Source organism: Mustela erminea, chromosome 1 (genome assembly GCF_009829155.1).
Source record: "Mustela erminea isolate mMusErm1 chromosome 1, mMusErm1.Pri, whole genome shotgun sequence".
Lineage (NCBI taxonomy): Eukaryota > Metazoa > Chordata > Mammalia > Carnivora > Mustelidae > Mustela > Mustela erminea.
The window spans coordinates 152,347,689-152,371,493 of record NC_045614.1 but is presented as its reverse complement, the minus strand read 5'-3'; the positions used below and the strand labels follow the sequence as shown (position 1 = coordinate 152,371,493).

The 23,805-nt window shown below is 36.1% G+C and overlaps 1 protein-coding gene across 6 annotated transcripts in view; it reads left to right on the top strand.

The window, feature by feature from the left end:
• The window catches only part of RASA2 (RAS p21 protein activator 2), a 142,699-nt gene that overhangs the window by 89,920 nt on the left and 28,974 nt on the right, over positions 1-23,805 (top strand). For all 6 annotated transcript variants that reach the window (XM_032347149.1, XM_032347160.1, XM_032347155.1 and 3 more), the window contains exons 10-17: positions 6,793-6,949; positions 7,292-7,440; positions 9,412-9,526; positions 9,981-10,055; positions 10,753-10,876; positions 13,304-13,410; positions 18,470-18,553; positions 19,154-19,231. In XM_032347149.1, the coding sequence (XP_032203040.1) occupies positions 6,793-6,949; positions 7,292-7,440; positions 9,412-9,526; positions 9,981-10,055; positions 10,753-10,876; positions 13,304-13,410; positions 18,470-18,553; positions 19,154-19,231 (889 nt within the window). The remainder of the gene's footprint in view (positions 1-6,792; positions 6,950-7,291; positions 7,441-9,411; positions 9,527-9,980; positions 10,056-10,752; positions 10,877-13,303; positions 13,411-18,469; positions 18,554-19,153; positions 19,232-23,805) is intronic.

Here is a 23,805-nt window from a genome sequence, read left to right as displayed (position 1 = left end):
ATTTGTCTTTAAAAGAGCCTCCCTTGGGCACCTTGATCAGTCAGTTAAGTGTCTGCCTTTGTCTCAGGTCATGGTCCCAGGGTCTTGGGATCGAGCCCTAAATTCCCGTTACCAGACCAGCAGGAAGCCAGCTTCTTCCTCTGCCCTTCTTTCTCCCTCTGCACCTCACCCTGCTTGTTCTCACTTGCTTGCTCTCCCTTGCTGTCTCTTGCTATCTCTCTCTCTCTTTCTCAAATAAATAAATCTTTAAGAAAAGTTTATACAACAGGGAATAGAAACATCTCCTAATTCATTTATACTTCCATAGGTAGAAGGGAGTATACAAATGTGAATGCCATTTTCTTTTAAGTCAGAAATTAAATTCTTGGGCTCCTTTGTCATTTGTAGAGTTGTAGCATCCCCTTGTGGGATTGATGGTAATTGCATGAAAGCACAGGAAAAGCTTGCTTTACCTTCAGAATTTAAGGCATATTCTTTCTAATCTTGGTAGTAGGAAAGAGAATAATTATCAGTAATGTAATCCTGTTGTTTGAAAAGTTTCAGTTTGCTTTCCTTTTTCACGTGATTTCAATTAATATTTGTCTATTATAGTCTTTTCCAGAAAACGGTTTTTAATGGTTCCAATTTAATTTTTTTCTCAGATTACAACATGATCCAGTCATTCCCCCTTTCCTTTCTTGGCTTTTCAGTTCCTTAGCAATGACATATGTTCTTTATTATGAAACTTCTGTCAGGTGTTAGGAGTAGCTTGTTAGTGTTGATAGTCACTCATTTTAACTTTAACCTTATAGATAGTAGAATTTTATATGATTTTCTTAATCGATAATATACCCACACGGTTCACAGTTCAAAAGATAAAAATCTTTGTCTTGTCCTAGTCCCTCAGCTAATCATTTTCCCTCTTCTGAGGCAGTCACTGTTTTGACTTTCTGGCAATATTTTATGGAATATAGTCAAATGTGTATATATCCTTTTCCCTACTTTACACAAACAGGCACATACTGTATCCTGGTCTGTGCCTTGCTTTTCTCACTTACCAGTGTAGTATAACTTCAGTAAATATTTGTGGAACCTTGATGGTGGTTAAGAGTGGAGTCTGGAACCAAATTGCCTTGGTTCAAATCTTAACCTTTGCCGTAACTACCTTTGTGACCTTGAGCAGGTTACTCTACCCCTTGGCTTTGCCTTTCTCTGGCTATAAAATGGGAGCAGTACAAATTAGTACCTGCCTCCCAGAGTTGTTAGAGGATGAAATGCATTCATCCTCATCAATGAGACAAGCTGCAAGTGCATTGACCATGGATATAGCTCATGGCTCTCATCATTACAGTGATCGCTACTGTCATCACCATTCCTCCACCATTCCTCCACACAGAATTTCTGCATCCTTTTTGTCATGCCAGTGTTCCATTGTTTACAATGTTCGAGAATCTCACAGGCAGTCTAGTTCAATCTTATTTCACCAGTTCCTATCATTATCTTAATGTGCGCAAAACCTTTGTGTGATTGTACAAATTGGCACAATTTTCCCAAATATTCAACATGTAAAAGTGGATATTAAGAAAAGGTAGTAGAAGGACACTTGGGTGGCTCACTTAATTAAGCATCTGCCTTCTGCTCAGGTCATGATCCCAGGGTCTGGGATTGGAATTGAGTCCTACATCAGACTGCTTGCTCAACAGAGTCTACTTCTCCCTCTGCCTGCCGCTCTCCCTGCTTGTGCACACGCTCTCTCTCTCTGTCTCTCTGACAAATAAATAAAATCTTTAAAAAAAAAAAAAAAAGACAGTAGATTCACATAGTAGATCAAACAAATGATTGGGGTTTTAAACATAAGCACTTTATGCATATTTAAAAATATATTAATATTTTACTTGAGATGAGTTGGTTGTGTAGTTTGCTAATTTTGCCACCTATCTTTAATCTCCCATCTTAAGTAAAAATCCATTTATAATGCTTACTTTCATGGAACCAGAAACAGCATTCAAGTGTTAGTAGAGCTGCCTCTGAACAGTTACTCTCCAGCTTCTGAACATTACTTCATTATGTTTGTTTTCAGCATTATGAATAAATAATTGTCGTTTTTACCTGCCTACTTCAATTATGCACACCTTGTGGTTAAAATTTTTCAAATGCTAGATTTTTTTTTTCCCCTATTAAGGAGCTGTCACAACAGCTGAATCTTGAGAGCATCAGGCTTACTTTTATGCCTCTCCAATTGTGAATTAAAAAAATATATGTAAAGCAACTGAATTCCACTTTCAGTTAATAATTTCTCTTTTTCCTTTTTCTTATTCTTTCAAACTAAAATGCTTTACTCAAAAACTGAAAAAAATATATTTGATTTGATTTTTTCTTTTAAATCCCTTGACCTTGTATACATGGCCATGTATCTTCATTTAACAAATCTCGAGAGTTTACTCTTTACCTCTAATTCATACAGATTACTTTGTCCACAGGGGATCCTTCAGGGTTTAAACGGTCTTTGTAAATAATGTTATAAAATAACAAATCATGTTTATGTAGTTACATTAATAAGTACATTTATCTATAGTTATTTCTATATTTAAGTGGTAATAGTTATGTATAAATCTTACATAAATAACAGCTGCATAGTGTTTACTGTGTACCTGGCACTCTTCTAAGTGCTTTACTTATATAACCTCCTTAGAGTTGTTGTAAGGATTCAATCAGATAGTATTGTTACACCTTATATAGAGTAATAATAAGGTAAGGACATAAGCGCAGAGAGATTAAGCGGTTTGCCCAGGGTCATACAGCTGAGATTTGGACCAAATACTCTGACTTCAAAGTTTATGTTCTTAACCAATTACTATAATAAATTTACCTTAATGTACATTTATTTTTTAAACATTTTGTTTTCTTATTTGAGAGAGACAGAGCACAAGTGGAGGAAAGGGACAGAGGGAGAAGCAAACTCCCTGCCGACCAGGGAGCTGATGTGGGACTCCATCCCAGTTCCCAGGACCCTGGAATCCTGATTTGAGTGAAGGCAGGCACTTGACCAAATGAGCCACCTAGCTGCCCCATAAATATTTTTTATGTGTTTAAAACTCAAAAATCTTCGGGGTGCTTGGATGGCCCAGTCAGTTAAGGGTCCAACTCCTGATTTTGGCTCAAATCATGATCTCAGTGCTGTGAGATGATGCCATCTAAGATTCTGTATTCAGTGTGAAATCTGTTTAAGATTCTCCTTCTCTCCCTGTCCCTTTGCCCATGCTGCCCATTAGTGCACACATGCTCTCGTTTTTAAATAAATTAATTAAAAATGTTTTTTAAAAACCCTCAAAAATATTCTCTGTTTTAAGCTGAAATCAAAGACTTGAGTGTCCCTTGCTTTATAAAATATTGTTAAAAGTTGAAGGAGCATGGGGGAGGTTGTAAGTTGAGGATATTTTGAAATTTTATATTTTTGCAAGTAGACACAGATGAGATCCTGTGCCCAGAAGGATTTCTTACCCTTCCAAAGAACCCCAGGGAAACAAGCTTAAAAAGCGAGGCAGGAGTGAGGCCTTCTGAGGTTCCTGGGCATTCTAAAGGAGTGGTACATAATAATTAGTAACTGGTGTAGCATTGCCCTAATTCCTCTACACAGAACATCCCATGTTAGGATTATAGATCTGTTTTGCTGGTAATTTGTAATTTGTGAGAGTAACAGAAGGACAAGACATACTCCTTCCTCCAGTAATTTGGAGATAAGGGAATTAAAGTTGCCTTCTGAATAAAATTCCTATAGAACAAACCAAAACAAAATCTGTAAATCTGAGTAGAATATGGGAACACTGTTTAAGATTTAAAATGGGTTAGTGCATCTTAGGAATGCAGAACCAAGTTGTAACTATAATACAAGTATTTCTATTTTTATATCCCATATATGGAAAACACTAGTTAAAATGGAAGAGGAATATTGGAACAATAAGAAAGGATCCTAGAGAGGCAAACGTGGGTAGGAACTACCCATTTAAATACAATCAAGAGGGAAGGAGATTCTGCTCTAGAAGCATGACTACTACCTTCATAAAACTGTTATCTTAGCTGAGAATTAAGACCACCTCAGTCTCTGTGTTGTATCTCTGTCTCACTATAGTCCCTCTGATAATATGGCATTCCAAATAGCTTACCAGTACGTTAAAAAATATATTAGTCAAGCAGATGAAAGAATTGCATTAACACGTTAAAAAAAAAGTGTATTAGTTGCAGCAAGGAAAATAGATGAAGTGCCACGCAAACCAGTGATAGTTGTTGAGGCTGAGTAGTAAGTGCTGGGGGAGGTGCTGAGTTGAGGGTACTCTTTATTAATATAACCACTCTTCACCCTACTTTTGTGAATGAACATTTGTTTGCATAATAAAATGTGTTGGTCACAAAAAAGTCCAGGTATTTTAACTGCTTGGCTGTTGTATTTCTTTTCACAAATTTAGAAATTGGCTTTCTGCTTTAAAGATACCAGTCTCTATGCTCAGTCATTGCAGTTAGGTTTGCTTTTAGATAAAACTAGGTATCTGAATTTGCATATCTACAAAACATTTACTAGATTGTGGAACTTGACCAAAGTAATGTCCTTTTCTGGATGTTTGGTGATCAGCGAACTAGACTTTTCCCTTAAAGGTACTTCTGGGTCACTTTGCTAGTAGGCTTATATGCAGTTATTTTCTCAGGCAAATCTTTAAAACATTATTTCTCAAATCAGAGAATAGAAATTCTGAAGGCTGGGGGTGCCTGGGTGGCTCAGTGGGTTAAGCCTTTGCCTACAGCTCAGGTCATGATCTCAGGTCCTGGGATCAAGCCCCGCACCAGGCTCTCTGCTCAGCAGGGAGCTTGCTTCCCTCTCTCTCTCTGCCTGCTTGTGATCTCTGTCAAATAAATAAATAAAATCTTAAAAAAAAAAAAATCTGAAGGCTGGTGTTTCAAGATAGAGATTCTGCTTTCTTAGATAGTGATATAATTTCTTCTCCCATTATTGTCATCCCTTCATCTTTTTAAATTTTGCTTGGTTGATTATGTAGTTCCCTTTTATATCTTTAATTAGATCTTTCTCAAAACTAATAAATATTCCATTAAATCCCCCCTGCCTTCTGTTTTTAAAGTGGTGTAATGGAGAGGCCATAGGTGATAAATATCAAAAGTAAATATCAACACTAATGACACTACTTTATAAAAAGTATTCCAGGTAGTAAGTAAAGGAGGAATGATAGAATTCTAAAACTATCATTTTGGGATGCCTCGGTGGCTCAGGTCATGATCCCAGGGTCCTGGGATCGCGTACCATATCGTGCTCTTTGCTCAGCAGAGTCTGCTTCTCCCTCTGCCTCCCGTTCACCCTGTATGTGCTCCCTCTCCCTGACAAAAAACTAAAGTCTTCAAAAAAAAATACCTATTGTTTTATAACCTGTGAAAGTTAATGACTCTAGGTGGTGCTTATCAGTGACTGCTAATATCACAAAAAGAGAAACAGACATTAGTGCCTCTTTGTGGTACTGTACAACACTATCAGTGAAATGTTCTTACCAGCATATCAAATTTGAATATAACCAAGCCTCTAGATCTAACTGCCAATATACAGAAAGTACAGAGAAGACAGAACATGCTAAGTGACGTCATGGAGATAGAGATAGATTTAGCATAATCCCAGATGTAGAAAATTCAATTCTAGCTACCTGATTTCTTAGGGAATAGAGAGAATCTGTAGGTTAAGTATCTTGGTTAAGATACCTTGATACTTAAGTATCAACCAGTTAAAATCTATGGACCTTGGATATAAACAAATTGTAGAAAAGTATTCATGATAAAGTTTGGGAGAGTTTGAATACAGACTGGATAATGATGATTTTTAAAAGTTATTATGTAGTTATATAACCTGGAAATTGCTTTAAAATAATGCAGGAATGGGATGGGAGGAGTGAGTACAGGTATGGCTTAAACAAGAATAGCCTTGAGTTGATGATTCCTAAAGCTAGGTGATAGGTGCATGGGGATTGAAAAGATGTACTGTCCTCTTTACTTTTGTATGTATTATTAAATTTTCATGATAAAAATTCTTTAAAAATAACAGATTCTGATTTTCGTCCTACAAACTCCTCTTAATTTCTAAACATTTTTCTTGGAAAATTTTAAAGCTATCTTTGTTTGTACATATATTTTATGCCTTGTATTTACCTAAAAAATTTTCATATAAATCTGATTTTTGCAAATAAAAATATTTTGAGTATGGTTACATTGTTTCTCCTTTAATAATATAAATATTATTTATAAACCTTCAATCACTAACTTTTTTAAAAAGTAAGTTTAGACTTTTACATATATAAGATTTACTTTAAAACAAGATCACTTATGCCTTCTTGTGGTATTTCTTACCTATTGCAGCTAAATATGTGTTTCTTAAATTTAGTGAGATGTTATTTTTTATTATACATTGGATTTTAAATATTTTACTTTTATTATCTTTTCCTAAATCTGCAAGCTAATCAAACTCATTCAGCCCCTTTGAGATCTTATTTTTTACTTTTAGTTTACTTTAATTTTTACTTTTTGCTTCCCAGATAAAAGTCTGTTTATAGCTTTCTAGTTCAATACATAACTGATATTATGCCTCTGAAGATTGATGGTTGGCTACTTATAAAGTGTCCTAACCTTAAATACTAAGTTGACTTTTTTGGTTTGGGTTTTGTTTTTTGTTTTTTGTTTTTTGTTTTTGCAGCTTAACTGTTTATTTACCTCACCAACTTGGATGCTCATTATCATCTCATGTAGTCAGTTGTATTTTTACTTTAGGTACTTGTTACAACCAAGGGACAATGGAAATAAGTCATCTAAAACTGATGATCTGGGGTCTCTTCGATTAAATATATGTTATACAGAAGACTATGTGCTTCCATCAGAGTACTATGGTCCTTTGAAAACGTTGCTGCTAAAATCACCAGATGTTCAGGTACTTAAAAATCTTAGGGTATGATTTAATATGAAATGGCTAATATAATTCTGTAAATGATGTAGAAAATATTTCAGAGTATCAAGGTTTATTAAAATGGGGTGTGTGTGTGTGTGTGTGTGTGTGTGTGTGTGTGTGTAAAATTTATCTGGACCACAGTACTGTGATTCCAGGACATGCTTAAAATTTTCATCTCTGAGAAAAGTTTTAAAAAATTAAGTATTGTTCTGTTCAACAGTAGTAGTCAGTAAATATGCTTGAATTATTTATACAGGCTAGTGATTGGACATTTAGTCATATTTCCTTGATTTTGTGCTTGTTTTTTGCCTTTCTATATTCTAGCCGATATCTGCCTCAGCTGCTTACATTTTGGGTGAAATTTGTCGAGATAAAAATGATGCTGTTTTGCCCCTTGTACGACTGCTGCTGCACCATGATAAACTTGTTCCTTTTGCCACTGCAGTGGCTGAATTAGACTTGAAGGATACACAGTAAGAGTTATATTAAAATGTTAATTATGTGTGTTGAGATTGGATTTTAGTTTGCCAAATTTTTTGTAATTTCACTTCTTTTGTGTTGACCAGCCTTACTGAATAGGATTCTGAAAAGAACTGCTTAGCAAGAGATAAAAGGCAGTTCTTTAAGTTAGCAAACAGAATCCACCAACAGCAACATTAACAGTTAATGAAGGGTTTTTTTTATTCAGTGTCAATATTTCCTGTTACTCATCTTTGCTGCTGCTTGTAGTGATTCACGTGTCACAGATTAAGTACTAGGTCAGAAGTTGGGCTGGGTTTTTTTCCTTACCCATTATGTATCACCCCTATATACATATATGTGATACCATGAAAAGCAGTCAGGTGGCTTTCCAGTCCTGTCATAGCACTGTTTCATACACATACAAACATTCTACTTTTGTAGTTCATTAATATCATTTGCCTTTTTTTTTTTTTTTTAACTTACTATTTTAGATAAATAGTTTTGGTAAGTTTGAAAGGCCTAATGGCAGCAAGTTTTTTTTTTTTCTTTAATTTAAATTCACTTAATTAACATATAATATATTATTGGTTTCAGAGGTAGAGGTCAGTGATTCATCAGTCTTACATAACACCAGTACTCATTACATCATGTGCTCTCTTTAATGTCCATCACCCAGTTACCCCATTCTCTCCACTCCCTCCCCTCCAGCAACCCTCAGTTTGTTTCCTATGATTAAGAGTCTCTGATGGGGGGGACGCCTGGGTGGCTCAGTTGGTTAAGCAGTTGCCTTCGGCTCAGGTCATGATCCCAGCATCCTGGGATCGAGTCCCACATCGGGCTCCTTGCTTGGCAGGAGCCTCTGTCTCGGCCTGCCACTCTGTCTGCCTGTGCTCGCTCTTTCCCTCTCTCTCTCTGACAAATAAATAAAATCTTAAAAAAAAAAAAGTCTCTCTAATGGTTTGTTTTCCTCTCTGATTTTGCCTTTTTTTCCCCCTCTCTTTCCCTCTTATCCTCTGTTTTGTTTACTAAATTCTACAAATGAATGCAGTCATAATGGTAATTGTCTTTCTCTTATTTTGCTTAGCATAAAACCCTCTGGTTTCATTCATGTCATTGCAAATGGCAAAATTTCATTCTTTTTGATAACTGAGTAGTATTTCCGTGTGTGTGTATGTATGTGTGTTTATATACACGCCACATCTTCTTTATCCATTCATCTTTGATGGACCTCTGAGGTCTTCCCATAGCTTGGCTATTGTGGACATTGCTGCTATAAACATTGGGATGCACGTGCTCCTTCTTTTCACTACATTTATGTCTTTGGAATAAATACCCAGTAGTGTAATTGCTGGGTCATAGGGTAGCACTATTTTCAACTTTTTGAGGAACCTCCATACTGTTTTCCAGAGTGCCTGCACCAGCTTGCATTCCCACCAACAGTGTAAGAGGGTTTCCCTTTCTCTGCATCCTCCCCGACATCTGTTGTTTCTTGAGTTGTTAATTTTAGCCATTCTGACTGGTGTGGGGTGGTATCTCGTGGTGGTTTTGATTTGTATTTCCCTGATGCCGAGTGATGTTGAGCATTTTTTCATGTGTCTCTTGGCCATCTATAGGTCTTCTTCATCTTATATCTTGGCAGCAAGATTTTTAAATGGATGGTAAAGGGGCGCCTGGGTGGCTCAGTGGGTAAAGCCTCTGCCTTCAGTTCAGGTCATGATCCCAGGGTCCTGGGATTGAGCCCCGCATCAGGCTCTCTGCTCAGCGGGCAGCCTGCTTCCTCCTCTCTCTCTGCCTGCCTCTCAGCCTACTTGTGGTCTCTGTCTGTCAAATAAATAAATAAAATCTTTAAAAAAAAAATAAATAAATGGATGGCAAAATTTACTAAAATTGTATATATAGCCAAAGTCATATATCTCATGTTATGGATTTCACAGCGTCTGTTTACTGCTCTTGGTTTCATCTTATTTCTGTTTGTATTTCAGAGATGCAAACACAATTTTTAGAGGAAATTCCTTGGCTACCCGATGTCTGGATGAGATGATGAAAATAGTGGGAGGGCACTACCTGAAAGTCACATTAAAACCTATTCTAGATGAGGTATGGGCTATACCTCTGATAATTGAAGTCTCTGTGGCCTCATGATATAGCCTCTCTTTCATCAAGTGACCTAGTGATAGGGATGATACACCTGTTCATGTAATACTGAAAGAATAAGGCTGAACCTTTCAGATGTACCTTTCCATCAGTGGATTTTTACTGAAAGGGCATGTTTAGTATAATCTACATAATTTTGGGGGGGTGTTACTGATTTCTTTTCTTTTTCTTTCTTTTTTTTTTTTAATTGTTGTTACTGGATTTCAGTTTTAACTAGAGTTTCAAATACATGAGAAATTTGATAGTTCTTTTGCAGTATGTATATATTGTCTCTGGATTGGAGATATAAACTTTGTTATGGTTTTAATTTTTATAATTGTATTAGGAAAATAGTTATTTTCATTTTACCAAATTATTTATAAAAGAGCATTAAATGAAAAATTAATCTGTCTTCCAGATATGTGAATCCTCAAAGTCCTGTGAAATCGATCCTATTAAATTGAAAGAGGGAGATAATGTAGAAAATAATAAGGTAAGTCCTTGTTATCTTTATAACTGCCTTAAAATGGGCTTTCTGCCAAACATAATCTTCCATAATACTATATGTTGGATGTAGTGCTTTTTATTCTTTACTTAATGCTTATACTATTAGCATTTCCTGTGTCTAGTTTTTAGAATGTTGTTATTTCGTCATGGGGCTTTACTTTATTTTTATTCTTGATTATCTCTCTTTGGCTCTGGTAACAATAATGGAATAAGGCTGTATCTAGTTGCAGCCTCCATTCTAGCCATTCCTTTGGAGTTAGACTGACCAAGCTAAGTGGCACAATGACTTGGTCAACCAACATTTTAGTCGTGTCCGGGAAAACAGTGACTGTTGTAGAGTCACAGGTTTTCATTGCACTGAATGAAATTGCCACAGTGTCCGTGTGCCTGCATATCTGAGTTATTTCCCTGATTTCCCTTTAGATCATTTTATTCTCTGTTGCTTCCTGTGAAATTTATTCCATACGTTCACCAGTTATATTTGGCTAATCTCATTCGAATTTGTTAAACATAATCAAGATATAAATTGTCCTTTAACTGAGTGAATTTAGAGAAGGGAAGCAGAGCGTTAGTATACTGGATAGTAACTGCCTACTCTCATTTTCACTGCATTGTTTTCCATAAAGGCTATGGAAAATGTATAAGAGTTAAAATCCTGATGTTTACCTTGTTAAATCCTACAGGAGAATCTGCGCTACTATGTAGACAAGTTATTCAGTACAATTGTAAAATCAAGTATGAGCTGCCCCACTGTAATGTGTGATACCTTTTATTCTCTAAGGCAAATGGCTACTCAGAGATTTCCTAGTAAGTGCCTTGTTTACTAAAACATGCCATTTCTTTTTCTGTATTTGATTTTTTTTTAATAGATTTACTCTGGATTTGGCTTATATGAAATGTTTAAAGTTTATAGGTACAGTCTTCTTTGCAAAATAGTTACAGCTTTTTTATGAAACATCCTGTTTAATTTCCTTACCATCTCAAAACATACATTGTTTATTTCAGTGTAATGACAACTTATTACAAAGAGCAAATAAAAAAATCACCATTATTCTTAAGAAAGGTAAACATTTATATTAGGTACTTTTGAGATTGTTAAATATAATAACACCTCTGTTATTTTTACCTTTTTCACATCATTTAAATAATGTGAATTTTTAGTTCAATACAGCTGGCTGGATTTGACAGTTTGAGAATGCTAAGGTTTTAGAAAATGCTAAGGACATTTTTACAGACATGGTTCAAGACATTAGAGACATCTCTGTTGCAATAGACATAGAATTTTGAGGACATATATCAGTCAATACATGCTTTAATTTGGTAAAGTAGCAGTGTCAAGGCTTTGATTAGAAACATAAAAATAAGAGTTGCTGTCTCTGATTATCAGTATTTGGAATTATTCTAATTACATGCATCTCTGATAAGTAAATAAACTTGCTATAACTGTCTTTCCAGATCTGCCTATTGTAATAAGGGGGAAGGGGAGGAAGTAAGGTGACTACTTAAATTAATAGTCTTACCCAGATGTGTGAGACTATAAGTGTACTTCTGTAACCATCTGAAGAATTTATTTTGTTCTTCTAAATGTGATACATAGTGTGTGCATTTATCAGCCTCTTGAATAAATTTACCAGGTGCTAAAGTCATAGGGCTGAGTTGTCTAACTAACATGTATAAATTCAGACCTAGATGCCTTTGCTAATTCTACTAAAGACATAAACAGTAAACTTCAAATAAGTATACTAAATCTAGTCTTTTTATTTTTTAAATACTTTATTTATTTGACAGAGAGAGATCACAAGTAGACAGAGAGGCAGGCAGAGAGGAAGGGAGAAGCAGGCTCCCCACTAAGCAGAGAGCCTGATGGGGGTCTCAATCCCACGACCCTAAGATCATGACCTAAGCTGAAACAGAGGCCCAACCCACTGAGCCACCCAGGTGCCCCTAACTCTAGTCTTTACAACACAAGTAAAGGGAGCAGAGATGTTAATACAACACTGAAGTTACGTTTTTAAATAGTGAGTTAAATCATGACAAGCACATTGAGTATTTAGTGAGTGAACACACAGTGCTAGCTTGCATTATCTCCTACTCCTACTCTAACGCTCACACCACCTCATGAGGTGTGAGGTACTGCTCTGCTTAGGTAAATAATGAAACTGAGGTTTAAAAATGTTATATAACTTTCTTGAGGTCCAAGACATGGCCAGTAGACAAGAAGGGTCTCCAACCTGGGTTTGGCCTCTTCCAAAGTATATTGCTAGTCATTGGACTCTGTACTACCCAGTGATCTTGGCCTTAAAAAATATTTTTACTTCTGCTTATAGAAATGATCTAAATTACTTTTTATGCCTTTTTATAAAAGTGTGTCTCTTTTACTTTTTTGTTGGATTAAATATTAATATATTTTCATATCTTCGGTGGACTACAGTAGTGATAGTTTTGTTGTCATAAAATATTTTCATACTTTCTCATTTCTGTTACCGTGGGAAGATGAATAGAGAGTAGGGAGGAGACAGTGGGCAGCAGGTATTATTGAAGAACTACAAGTTAAATGGCTTGCACATTGAGTGACTTTTGTAAGAGTTAAAACTCAAACCAAACCCAAACTTTTTTTCCCCTTTACTGCCTGCTTCTCTGTCTTCTGATGTTAAGTATTGACTCCACTTTGAAACAAAAGCAGTAGGTGAATGACAAAAACCCCAAGTTGTCTTAAGTTCATCTTCATTTTTATGTGGAATATTGATCGCTTTTTTAAAGGAAAGATTCCTGTTAGTTGTTTTTATTGCATTGTCTTTGATATTATCAAGAGGGGAAAATTGAAGCAATATTCTAAAACTGAAAATAACCTATCCTGGTCTTAAAGGATTCAGTATCACCACTAGGTGGTGCTAGATGCTACTTTATTTTTGTTGAAATTTCAGGAGTCTCTCCTTGCAGATGAGGAAAGAGGTCTTTTTCCTAATTAAGATATTTCTGAAAACCTGGTAGCTTTTTTGCCTTCCTTTTTAAAATTTTTTTTATTATTCCTTTCAGATTTTTTTTAGTCATAGGATTTTTTTTCCTTTAATTTAGTCATAATCATTACTATCATTTCATCAGCCCAGTCTCCACTAGACAAATTATATTGATCTCCTATTTAGCTTACATGTTTTTCAATATTTTTCATTTTGTCATCTTTGTTTTTTAATTCAGTGTTTTTGTGCATGACATTTCACCATTTTTTTCCTGCAGATGACCCTCATGTTCAGTATTCTGCAGTGAGCAGCTTTGTATTTCTTCGTTTCTTTGCTGTAGCCGTAGTATCACCTCATACTTTTCATTTGCGACCTCATCATCCAGTAAGTGTTGTTCTTCTCAAAGCTTTATTCCATTTTTATTTATTTTTATTAAAATTTTAAAAATATAAGAGGCCAGTTTCACTTAGCTGTTTTCTTATAACTGGTACTTAAATTTACTGGGCATTTTCCTTGGCTATGTCAATCTTTCAGATAAGGCTGAAAATTCCAGTTTTTGTTGCTGTTAAAAGATATTGTGCAAGAGTAATAAGATGTTGATAGTTGTTGAAGCTTGATGGTAGGTATGAAGAGGATCCATTGTATTTACCCTCCACTATTGTGTGTGTTTGTAAATTTCCATAATACTAGAGTTGTTTTTGTTTTTGTTTTTTCATGAGTTACAGGTTTAGTTTAATCTCACAGGTATTTTTATATCTCACAGAAGTTTGAAGAGGCTCATTTCTGAAAGGTGTAGAAACCTTGATTGGAACATAATTTGGTATCTCCACATTTTTTACTTTTTATTCACCTGATACTATAAATATAAGAGATATAAAACTTTAAAAATGTTCTAGAGTCCTGTTTAGTTGTTTATATCTGAATCTACTGCATAGATGTACATGTTTCTTAAAACTCCTTTTTTTACTCTTTCTTTCCTCCTAATATGGAGTATTTTTGCTGATTCTTTAACTTTTTTGTTTTAAATATTTTATAATCTTATCTAATTGCTATCCTTGCTGATTGGTGTAACACATAATAATAATAATAATAATAGCCAACATTTACTTAGGGCTTTTTAGTAGGCCTTATTCTAAGTACTTTGTGTGTTTTAACTTACTTGGTCCTCCCTGTGAGGTATTCTGTTATCATCCCCATTTGCAGATAAGAATAACACAATTCAGCAGTTTCTCTGTGGTCACACAACTGGTCACATATGATTTGATCTCACTCATTTTGAACTGGTTAAACTGGAATGCTGTCTCCTTCAGTCTTCTCAATCTTTGAGCTCACCCCTGTTCTTTCCGGCCTCTTGGGCAGTAAAGTGTTCAGACATCTGTAATGTTTCCATCACAGTGCTCAGTGCTAGAAATGCAGTGATGAGGAAGACACTCTTTGCCCTTAGGAAACTTACATAGGGTAGAAAGGACACATGGGTTTTGGAGTTAAACTGGGCTTTGAAGGCCACTCCTCTTCACAGCTGCATTACATTGCCACTCATTTCACTTTGAGAACTGTGTAGAACCATGCTACTTTTGCAGCAGTATATCCTTTCTTGCCAAAGGACAGTCTGTGAATAGCTGCAGCAGAGAGTGGGACAATGTCCTTTTGATCACAGGACTCTCCTTTCTTATGGCTATGTTACTGAAGCTGTGCAGAATTCTGGGTCTGAAAAAGCTTAGTAACAGCATTTTAGATATAAACAGAACTACCTCTGAGCTTGTGACCCTGCCTTGTATTCAGACTTGGATTTGTATATTTCCATAACAGATGTTGCAATAAAGTCCTTCTAGCCACAGACTTCATATTTTAGGTCACTTTTCCAATCAGTATGCTAGAAGGACTAGTTTATACTGTGTCGTATAACCTTATTATTTGCTTTTAAGTGTAAACTTAACCCCCTTTTCAAGAACTTTTCATTCTAATTGGGAAAATCAGACAAATATGAGATACATCATCTAAAAGTAGTACCTGATTTTTACCAAGTTAAGGCATACTATGGAAATTGAAAGCAGGGAGTAATCCCAGGAACCTAGGAGTAATGGGATTATCAAGACCAGTATTGAAAGGTAGGGTGGTTTTCGAGGAGAACTGATTAACGGTTATTGGATGTTACATTTAGACATTCTTTGAATTTTGAGAAACCAGTTCTTTTTTTTTTAAGGTTTTATTTATTTATTTGACAGACAGAGATCACAAGTAGGCAGAGAGACAGGCAGAGAGAGAGGGGGAAGCAGGCTCCCCACAGAGCAGAGAGCCTGATGTGGGGCTCGATCCCAGGACTCTGGGATCATGACCTGAGCTGAAGGCAGAGGCTTTAACCCATTGAGCCACCCAGGTGCCTCGAGAAACCAGTTTTAATAGAGCACCAGAAAATCAGATTACAGAAGATTAAAAAATAAATCAGTAAATGTAGTTTTTACCCAGGAAATGTATCAAAATTGAGCTTGCCCTATTGCTAATAAAAGGTGTAGATAAATTCAAACAAGTACATGCGTGTACATACACACGAGTGAATAATCTTTTTATTTTTTTTTTATTTTTTTTTTTTTTAAGATTTTATTTATTTATCAGAGAGAGAGAGGGGGAGAGAGCGAGCACAGGCAGACAGAATGGCAGGCAGAGGCAGAGGGAGAAGCAGGCTTCCTGCCGAGCAAGGAGCCCGATGTGGGACTCGATCCCAGGACGCTGGGATCATGACCTGAGCCGAAGGCAGCTGCTTAACCAACTGAGCCACCCAGGCGTCCCGTGAATAATCTTTTTAAAATGCTGATTTTTTAAATATGGGTTATGTTAACATGACATGGTAGACTACTCTTTTTTTTTTAAGATTTTATTTATTTATTTGACAGACAGAGATCACAAGCAGGCAGAGAGACAGGCAGAGAGAGAGAGAGAGAAGCAGGCTTCCTGCTGAGCAGAGAGCCCTATATGGGGCTCGATCCCAGGACCCTGAGATCATGACCTGAGCCGAAGGCAGAGGCTCAACCCACTGAGCCACCCAGGCGCCCCGGTACACTACTCTTTTGAGAAGTTTCATGGTGGGGGAGAAAAAAGGATTGAACCATTTTTCTCATCATACCCCTCATTCTCTCATTGATAGTGTTCCTTCAGGACTCGGTCAAGGCAGACTTCTCTAATGTCTAGTCTGGGTTTGGTTCCTCTCTTGTGTATACCTATAGCATCCTGTGGCTTTCTGTGTCTTGACATTTGTCATACTATTCTATAATCTGTTTACAGTCTCTGAATGTGGAGTATCAATACCCAAGAGCAAGGGTTGAATCTGTTTCAAGTTTGCGAATCCCAGGCACAATACACAGTTTCTAGGATAAGTAGACACTTGGTGAATGTTTGGTAAGTGAAAGATAGTAGCTCAGAGAGGGAGCTGGTCAAATGATGAGTCTTCTCCAAAATGGGAAAATTGATATGTAGTTTAAGCAGAAGAGAAGAAACCAACAGAAAGGGAGAAATTGAAGAGAGAAGAGGGCTTGCTAATAACCAGATCAGTATCCTGGAGGATTTAGATTGTTTGAAAAGAAAAAATGACGGATGTAAACTTTAGGAAAAGAGTAATTCCTCCTTTCAGATATGGTGAACCCTATGAAGTTGTTTTATGTTTGTAGATCAAAAGTAGTCAAATAATAGTGATTCCATATGGTTCAACCTAATATAAGGAAAAGAGGATAAGATAGTTGTTTTGAGGTGGAAGTCAACATTTTAGTTGAATTTAATAAAAGTTATAAGGCATCTACTAGATGTCTGTGTCAGGCTGTGTGCGAGGTACCAGATGTCTAAGGTACTGGACAGCCGTAAAAAATTAAGATGGCAGATGGTAGCAGGGGAAGAATTTAGAACAGCTTGTATGTGGAGTACACCAGGGAATCAGTAGTAGCTAAATGATATGATTGTCACATAGTAGTAAGGGCTGTGTTAATGTAAACAAATGTCTGATGTGCACTTATTGTATAAAATGCGCTTTGCTCTTTTTAGTTCAGGGAAATCATAACCTAAAACAATGATCTTAAAACCAAATTTGAACAGGGAAGTTGGTGAAATTCAGTTCAAATTCATTTTATTAGCCATTGTTAAGAACCTTGGTGTGCCTCAAAGGCAGAGAATTGTAGGGATTTTTTTTTTTTTTTTTTAGATTTTATTTATTTATTTGACAGAGGGAGAGAGATCACAAGTAGGCAGAGCAGCAGGCAGAGAGAGGAGGGGAAGCAGGCTCCCCATCGAGCAGAGAGCCCACAGACAGCCTGATGCAGGGCTCCATCCCAGGACCCTGAGATCAGGACCTGAGCGGAAGGCAGAAGCTTAACTCACTGAGCCACCCAGGTGCCCTGTAGGGATCTTTTATACATATGATGGAATTCTGGATGTTCTAGCTAAAATATTTCTGAATAAATTTAAATTAGTGTGTAACTATTTCATAAATATATCATAATGATCATATCCCCGATATTCCTTTTTTTCCAGATTGCCTTATATCCTGGTCATCTCTTCTCCTTCACATTCACTGTCATTTTCAATGTGGGGTTACTAAAATATTAAGGAATGTAACCAAAAACTAAACTAAAGCAATTTCTTTATCTAAAGTTTCTTAAGTCTGTGTTTTGGTGGAAGATACTGTTTATTTGAATCTCCAAAATAAAGAAATTCTATATGTGATAGGAGAATTGGTTATACAAATATATGGATTGTGGAAACTCATTGGGTTATGTACATTTAAAATCTGTTCATTTCATTATATGTAAATTATACCTCAATTTAAAAAAAAAAAAAGGGAGCAAGGACTCATCAGGGGAACTGCTTAGTCCATTTTATTTATATTTAGATTTTTTTGGTAGGCAGGCCCAAAAAATACCTTGGATAACAGACCCAAATAGTTACCTTCTGCTAAGATCCTACACGAACCAGGTAACTTCTCATTTCTTAAGTTTAGTTAGGTCTTTGCTTCCATGATGAAAATAATTGATTGTATAAGCTGTATCAGTTATTGAATAGGGTTAGAGGTGGATTGAGTACAGAAAATTTGGAAACTGCCATTTTAAATTACAAGGTAGAAGAGGTAGATGTGATTCAAAAGTGAATATAGTTTGTTAGGTAATCCAAGCTGCCCTACTGTACAAAACAACATATGTAGTATCAATTAAAGTGCGGCTTTCAGAAGTAACACATTGTTGAATACAGTTACTTTGGGTGGAATTATAAATGACATCTGGCTTCTTCAAGTCTCTTAAATTCCTTAGTCTGGTGAGTTCTGCCCATCATAAACTAGAGTTTGAATGAACATTTTTGAATCACTGTATTAAAGTAATGTAGCCTATTCACTCTCTTCTACCTCTTACACAAATTCTGTTTCTTAAAAATTTAACAGAAATTCTGTCTTTTTTAAATTCTTTAGGATCCACAGACAGTTAGAACATTAACCCTCATCTCAAAAACCATTCAAACTTTGGGAAGCTGGGGGAGTCTGTCCAAAAGCAAGGTAAGTCTTTATATCTTTTGCTTTGTATTCACACTTCTAAATCTTGTTATACCTTAGGATCCCTTCTCTCTCACTTATTCCCTTCCAAATTAAAAAACAAAGCAAAACCAAAAATATGCATATACATATGCAGTAGTCATCTTCTAGATAGCTCTTGTCTCTTAGTTACCTGTTATGATGTTTTATTTGAACAAATACATCTAACTAAAGATATTTGCATAAAATATAGTCAATCTTTTAATTTTTTTGTTTTGGAAAATGTTACTTTCATTTAAAAATGTAATTTACATTAACCTAAAATGGGATTATTATTTATATCAAAATCAAAAATGAATTAGCAAGCATTTAAATTTGTAAAATAATAGAATAAACTGAGCAGAGGAGAGAGTCTGGTGAACAGATCTAAGAACTGTCTATGAATCTGTGCCATAATCATCTAACAGTTGTTGAAAGAAATCCTACTCCAAAGCCTATAATTCTCTTGAAATACATGAGTGAATCCTTTAAGGCCTTAATCCTCAGCTTAGAAATGCAGTTCATTATAATCTTAGTTCTCTATTTAACATATATAAATTCTGTGTGGTTTTTTTTTTCTCCTAGTCAAGTTTCAAAGAGACATTCATGTGTGAATTTTTCAAAATGTTTCAAGAAGAAGGATATATTATAGCAGTTAAAAAGGTATGATTGTTTTACTCTGGAAAATTAACATTTCTTATCATATAGCATTGGGGAAATGTTAGCATTTCATGTTACTCCTAGAAGTCAAGTCTCAGTTTTTAAAAAGTAATGTTTAAATTGTACATCGGATACAAAGAAGCTGTCTTTTTCTTCCTTTCTTCTACCATACAAAACTGTGGGATTTTTAGCTGTAGAAATACCTAAATGTTCAACAACAGCTGCTGTTTGCCATTGTCTTAGTAACACAGGTGACAAATAGCTAGAGTAAGGGTTTCTTGACAGCAGCAGTATGGACAATTGGGTCAGATAATTTTTGATTGGGGCCCCTCACAATCAAAAATTATCCTTGTACGTTATAGGATGTTTAGCAGCATCCTTGGCCTCTACCAATTAGATGCCAGTAGGATGCCTCAAGTTTTGATAACCAAAAATGTCTGTAAACACTGCCAGGTGTTCCCTGAGGAATAAAATTGTTTTCTGATTAAGGACCTCTGGTCTAAGGAGGGTAAAGTCTTAGAATGGTCCCTGATACGTAGTGGGTACTTGTCATAGTAAAAAAATACATGAATTATTGAATAGTTTATAAACTATATAAGCTGTAGTAGTAACTTGAGGAAAGTTACTGTAAATTAAAATGTATTGTAAATGCACAAAAGACCACAGTATATAATAGCCTAACACAAGGCCTATAACATACAAAAATTGCTATACTTAGAAATCAGGAATGTTTTGAAAAGATCTTTAATATCTTGTGTCTTTAATTCTGAATCATTCTAAACAAAATGTAGTTTTATTATAAAATGCTAAAATTCGTAAAGTTACTTTGAAGTACACCTAAATTTAGCTTGAAGAAATACTGTATTGTATTTTATCATAATTCTGATTTAATGAATCAAAATTAGCAAGGCCAAATTTTAAAGATTTTACTCAATTTCTGTATCATGACTGATTCACAGTTAACTGCCAAGAGTATATTTTTGTTGAAGTATATATCTGTACTTTTTGTGTGTGTGCTTAGAATTCTTACAGGAATTCAATAAATGGAAAAGGGTGATTTTTTTTAAAAGCCAGTTGGAATATTTTTCATTTAGAATAGTGCAATTTCAACTAAAATCTTTTTAGGCAACCACTGAAGGCTTTTGAGGAGAAAGACTTTAAAAAGAATAGGCAAGGGAAAAGCTGCCCTTTTATTTGTAGGACATTGTTGAAACATTTGTGGGACAGTGTAGGCAGACTTTTATTGGCAAGATTATAATGTACTATCTTTTGTTTGAGGGTTGTTTTGCCATTTTTTTTATGACCTAGGCTATGGGAGCTGCTGATTTTTTTTTTTTTTTCCTATCAGAATGTGTAGAGTTGATAATGTCAGTGAAGGAAATACTTAAGAGTGCCAGGAGTTGAGCCTGTTCCTGATCTGTCCTGTGTCAGCTATTCACATTCTCATGGGCTATCACCATACTACATTTCTTGTTTTAGATGTGGATCTAGACACCTAAACTAGGATAGGATATTTTGTCCTAATCTGAGAGTTTTCTTTATTGTTTGCTAGCTAAGTCTGGATATGTACATTGCTAGAAACTGCAAAAGCCTATGAATTCCAGTTTCTCATTTTGTATTGGTGTACTGTTCCCATAGACTTTAGGAAGGGCAACATGGATAGTTCTATTAACAGAGTGACCATAGAATTTAGTGTCCAAACCTGGGTACTTTAAAGAGTGAAAATGAGTACTATTGATAATGTTGGGACCACAGCTATAGACAGGGATGGCCCTGAGCAAATTGGGACCTATATTCACCCTCCATAAAGTTCATCTTAATTTTTATGTTTTCTTTCCTTTTTTTTTTTTTTTTAAGATTTTATTTATTTATTTGACAGACAGAGAGAGGCAGGCAGAGAGAGGGAGGAGGAAGCAGGCTCCCTGTGAGCAGAGAGCCCAATGTGGGGCTTGATCCCAAGGACCCTGAGATCATGACCTGAGCCGAAGGCAGAGGCTTTAACCCACTGAGCCACCCAGGCGCCCTTCTTTCTTTCACTTTATATAATTGTATTTACCCCATAGTTCCTTATAAATATAACAGATGATAAATCCAGTAATTATAAATAAATGATAAATAATTTTCAAATAAATCAGTGCCTTCAGGCAAACACTAAGAAATAAAATATTCAAGTATGTCTCTTACCCGCCATTAGTGGATGGTCCATCTATAAGAACTGGTCCATCCTGTGTGATAGGACACTTGTTTAGTTCCTTTGTATGCTTTTAAAATATTTTTTTATTATTTTTTAATTAACATACAATGTATTATTTGTTTCAGGGGTACAGGTCTGTGAATCATCGGTCTTACACAGTGCACAACACTTACCATAGCACATACCCTCCCCAGTGTCCATAACCCAGCCACCCCATCCCTACCCCCAGCCCCCCAGCAACCCTCAGTTTGTTTCCTGAGATTAAGAGTCTCTTACGGTTCATCTCTCTCCTGATCCCATCTTCTTTCTTTTTTTTTTCCCTCCTTACCCACCACAACTCCCTGCCCTGCCTCTCAAATTCCTCATATCAGAGAGATCATATGATAATTGTCTTTCTCTGATTGACTTATTTCACTTAGCATAATACCCTCTAGTTCTAAACACATCAAAAAAGTTGCAAATGACAAGATTTCAGGGTTTTGATGGCTGCATAGTATTCCACTGTGTATATATATGTGTGTGTATATACACCACATCTTCTTTATCCATTCATCTGTTGATGGACATCTATGTTCTTTCCATAGTTTGACTATTATGAACATTGCTGCTATAAACATTGGGGTGCATGTGCCTCTTCAGATCACTACATTTGTATCTTTAGGGTAAATACCCAGTAGTACAACTGCTGGGTCATAGGGTAGCTTTATTTTTGACTTTTTGAGGAACCTCTACTGATTTCCAGAGTGGCTGCACCAGTTTGCATTCCCACCAACAGTATAGGAGAGCTTCCCCTTTCTCCACATCCTTGCCAACATCTGTTGTTTCTTGTTAACTTGAGCCATTCTGACTGGCATGAGGTGGTATCACACTGTGGTTTTGATTTGTATTTCCCTGATGCTGAGTGATATGGAGCACTTTTTCATGTGTCTTTTGGCCATCTGGATATCTTTGCAGAAATGTCTGTTGGTTGTGTACTTTTTTTTTTTTTTTTTTAAGATTTTTATTTATTTGGGAGAGAGCAAAGAGAGAGTTGGGGGAGGGGTAGAGGAAGAGAGAGAGAGAATCTTTTTCTTATTTTTTTTTTAAAGATTTTTATTTATTTATTTGACAGACAGAGATCACAAGTAGGTAAAGAGGCAGGCAGAGAGAGAGGAGGAAGCAGGCTCCCTGCCAAGCAGAGAGCCCGATGGGGGGCTCAGTCCCAGGACCCTGGGATCATGACCCGAGTGGAAGGCAGAGGCTTTAACCCACTGAGCCACCCAGGTGCCCCGGAGAGAGAGAATCTTAAGCAGGAGTTCTACCTCACAATTCTGAGATTATGACCTGGGCCAAAATCAAGAGTCAGGCGCTTAACTGACTCAGCCACCCAGGCGCCCCATTTAGTTCCCTTATATACATATACCTATTCTGTATCACCATATATAATATAATGCAAAAGAAACTTTGTTCTTAATCCTGCACTTAACCAAGATTTCTTTCTTAGGTGCTAGAAGGAAACACGTAGTGTAGCTTCTAGTGGGCAGTCTTAAGCCAGTCTTGAGACAATATGACTCCACGTGAATTCTACTTTAGATTAGGTACTTGTGCCTTTGTGCCTCAGTGTCTTCGCTATTTGAATGTACTTTTTTTTTTCTTAGTCCCAAGTGGGACAACATAGAAAAGTATAAAGGAAAAAGCAAGGGCTAGACAAAGAGGCAGTTCATTTATGGGACAAAATAGAATTCCTCTCTAAGAACAAGAATTGTTCCTTGAAATACTAATTTCTCTTTCCTGTGAAGAGACAGCCATGTGCCAGGAAGCTCTTGACCAGTCAAGGTAGCATGTTCATGAAGCTAACTGCTCTTCACAGGTGTGGCTTTCCAATGCTAGAGATGGCTACTCCAAATTTTCTTGAGCCACCATCTTCCCATTCTCCCTAGGAAGTTTATAAATGGTGATTAGATTTCCACTTTCTTCCAGAGAACCCAATTACATTTCAGTCATAATCATGAAGTACTATCTCTCAGGGCTGCAGTCAGTCATACATAATAGAATTCAGCAAAATCTTTCTGTGAAAGGCCAGTGAATAAATATTTTAGGCTTTTCTGGCCACATAGGGTCTTTCCCATATTCTTCTTTGTTTTTGTTCTTGCAGCCCTTTAAAGATAGAAAAACTGTTCTTAACTCACAGGCCTTGCAAAAAAAGCAGGCTGCAGGTTGAATTTGGCCACTAAGCCATAATTTGGTGATTCTGACATATAATATAGGTTCACAGTCCTTTATCTAAAATCTTTGGGACCAGAAATATTTCAGAATTCAGTTTTTCAGTTTTAAAAGATAATAGGTCTGTGCTGTTATACCTATTACACCCCCATGGGGCCCGAGGTAACACACCATAATCAAA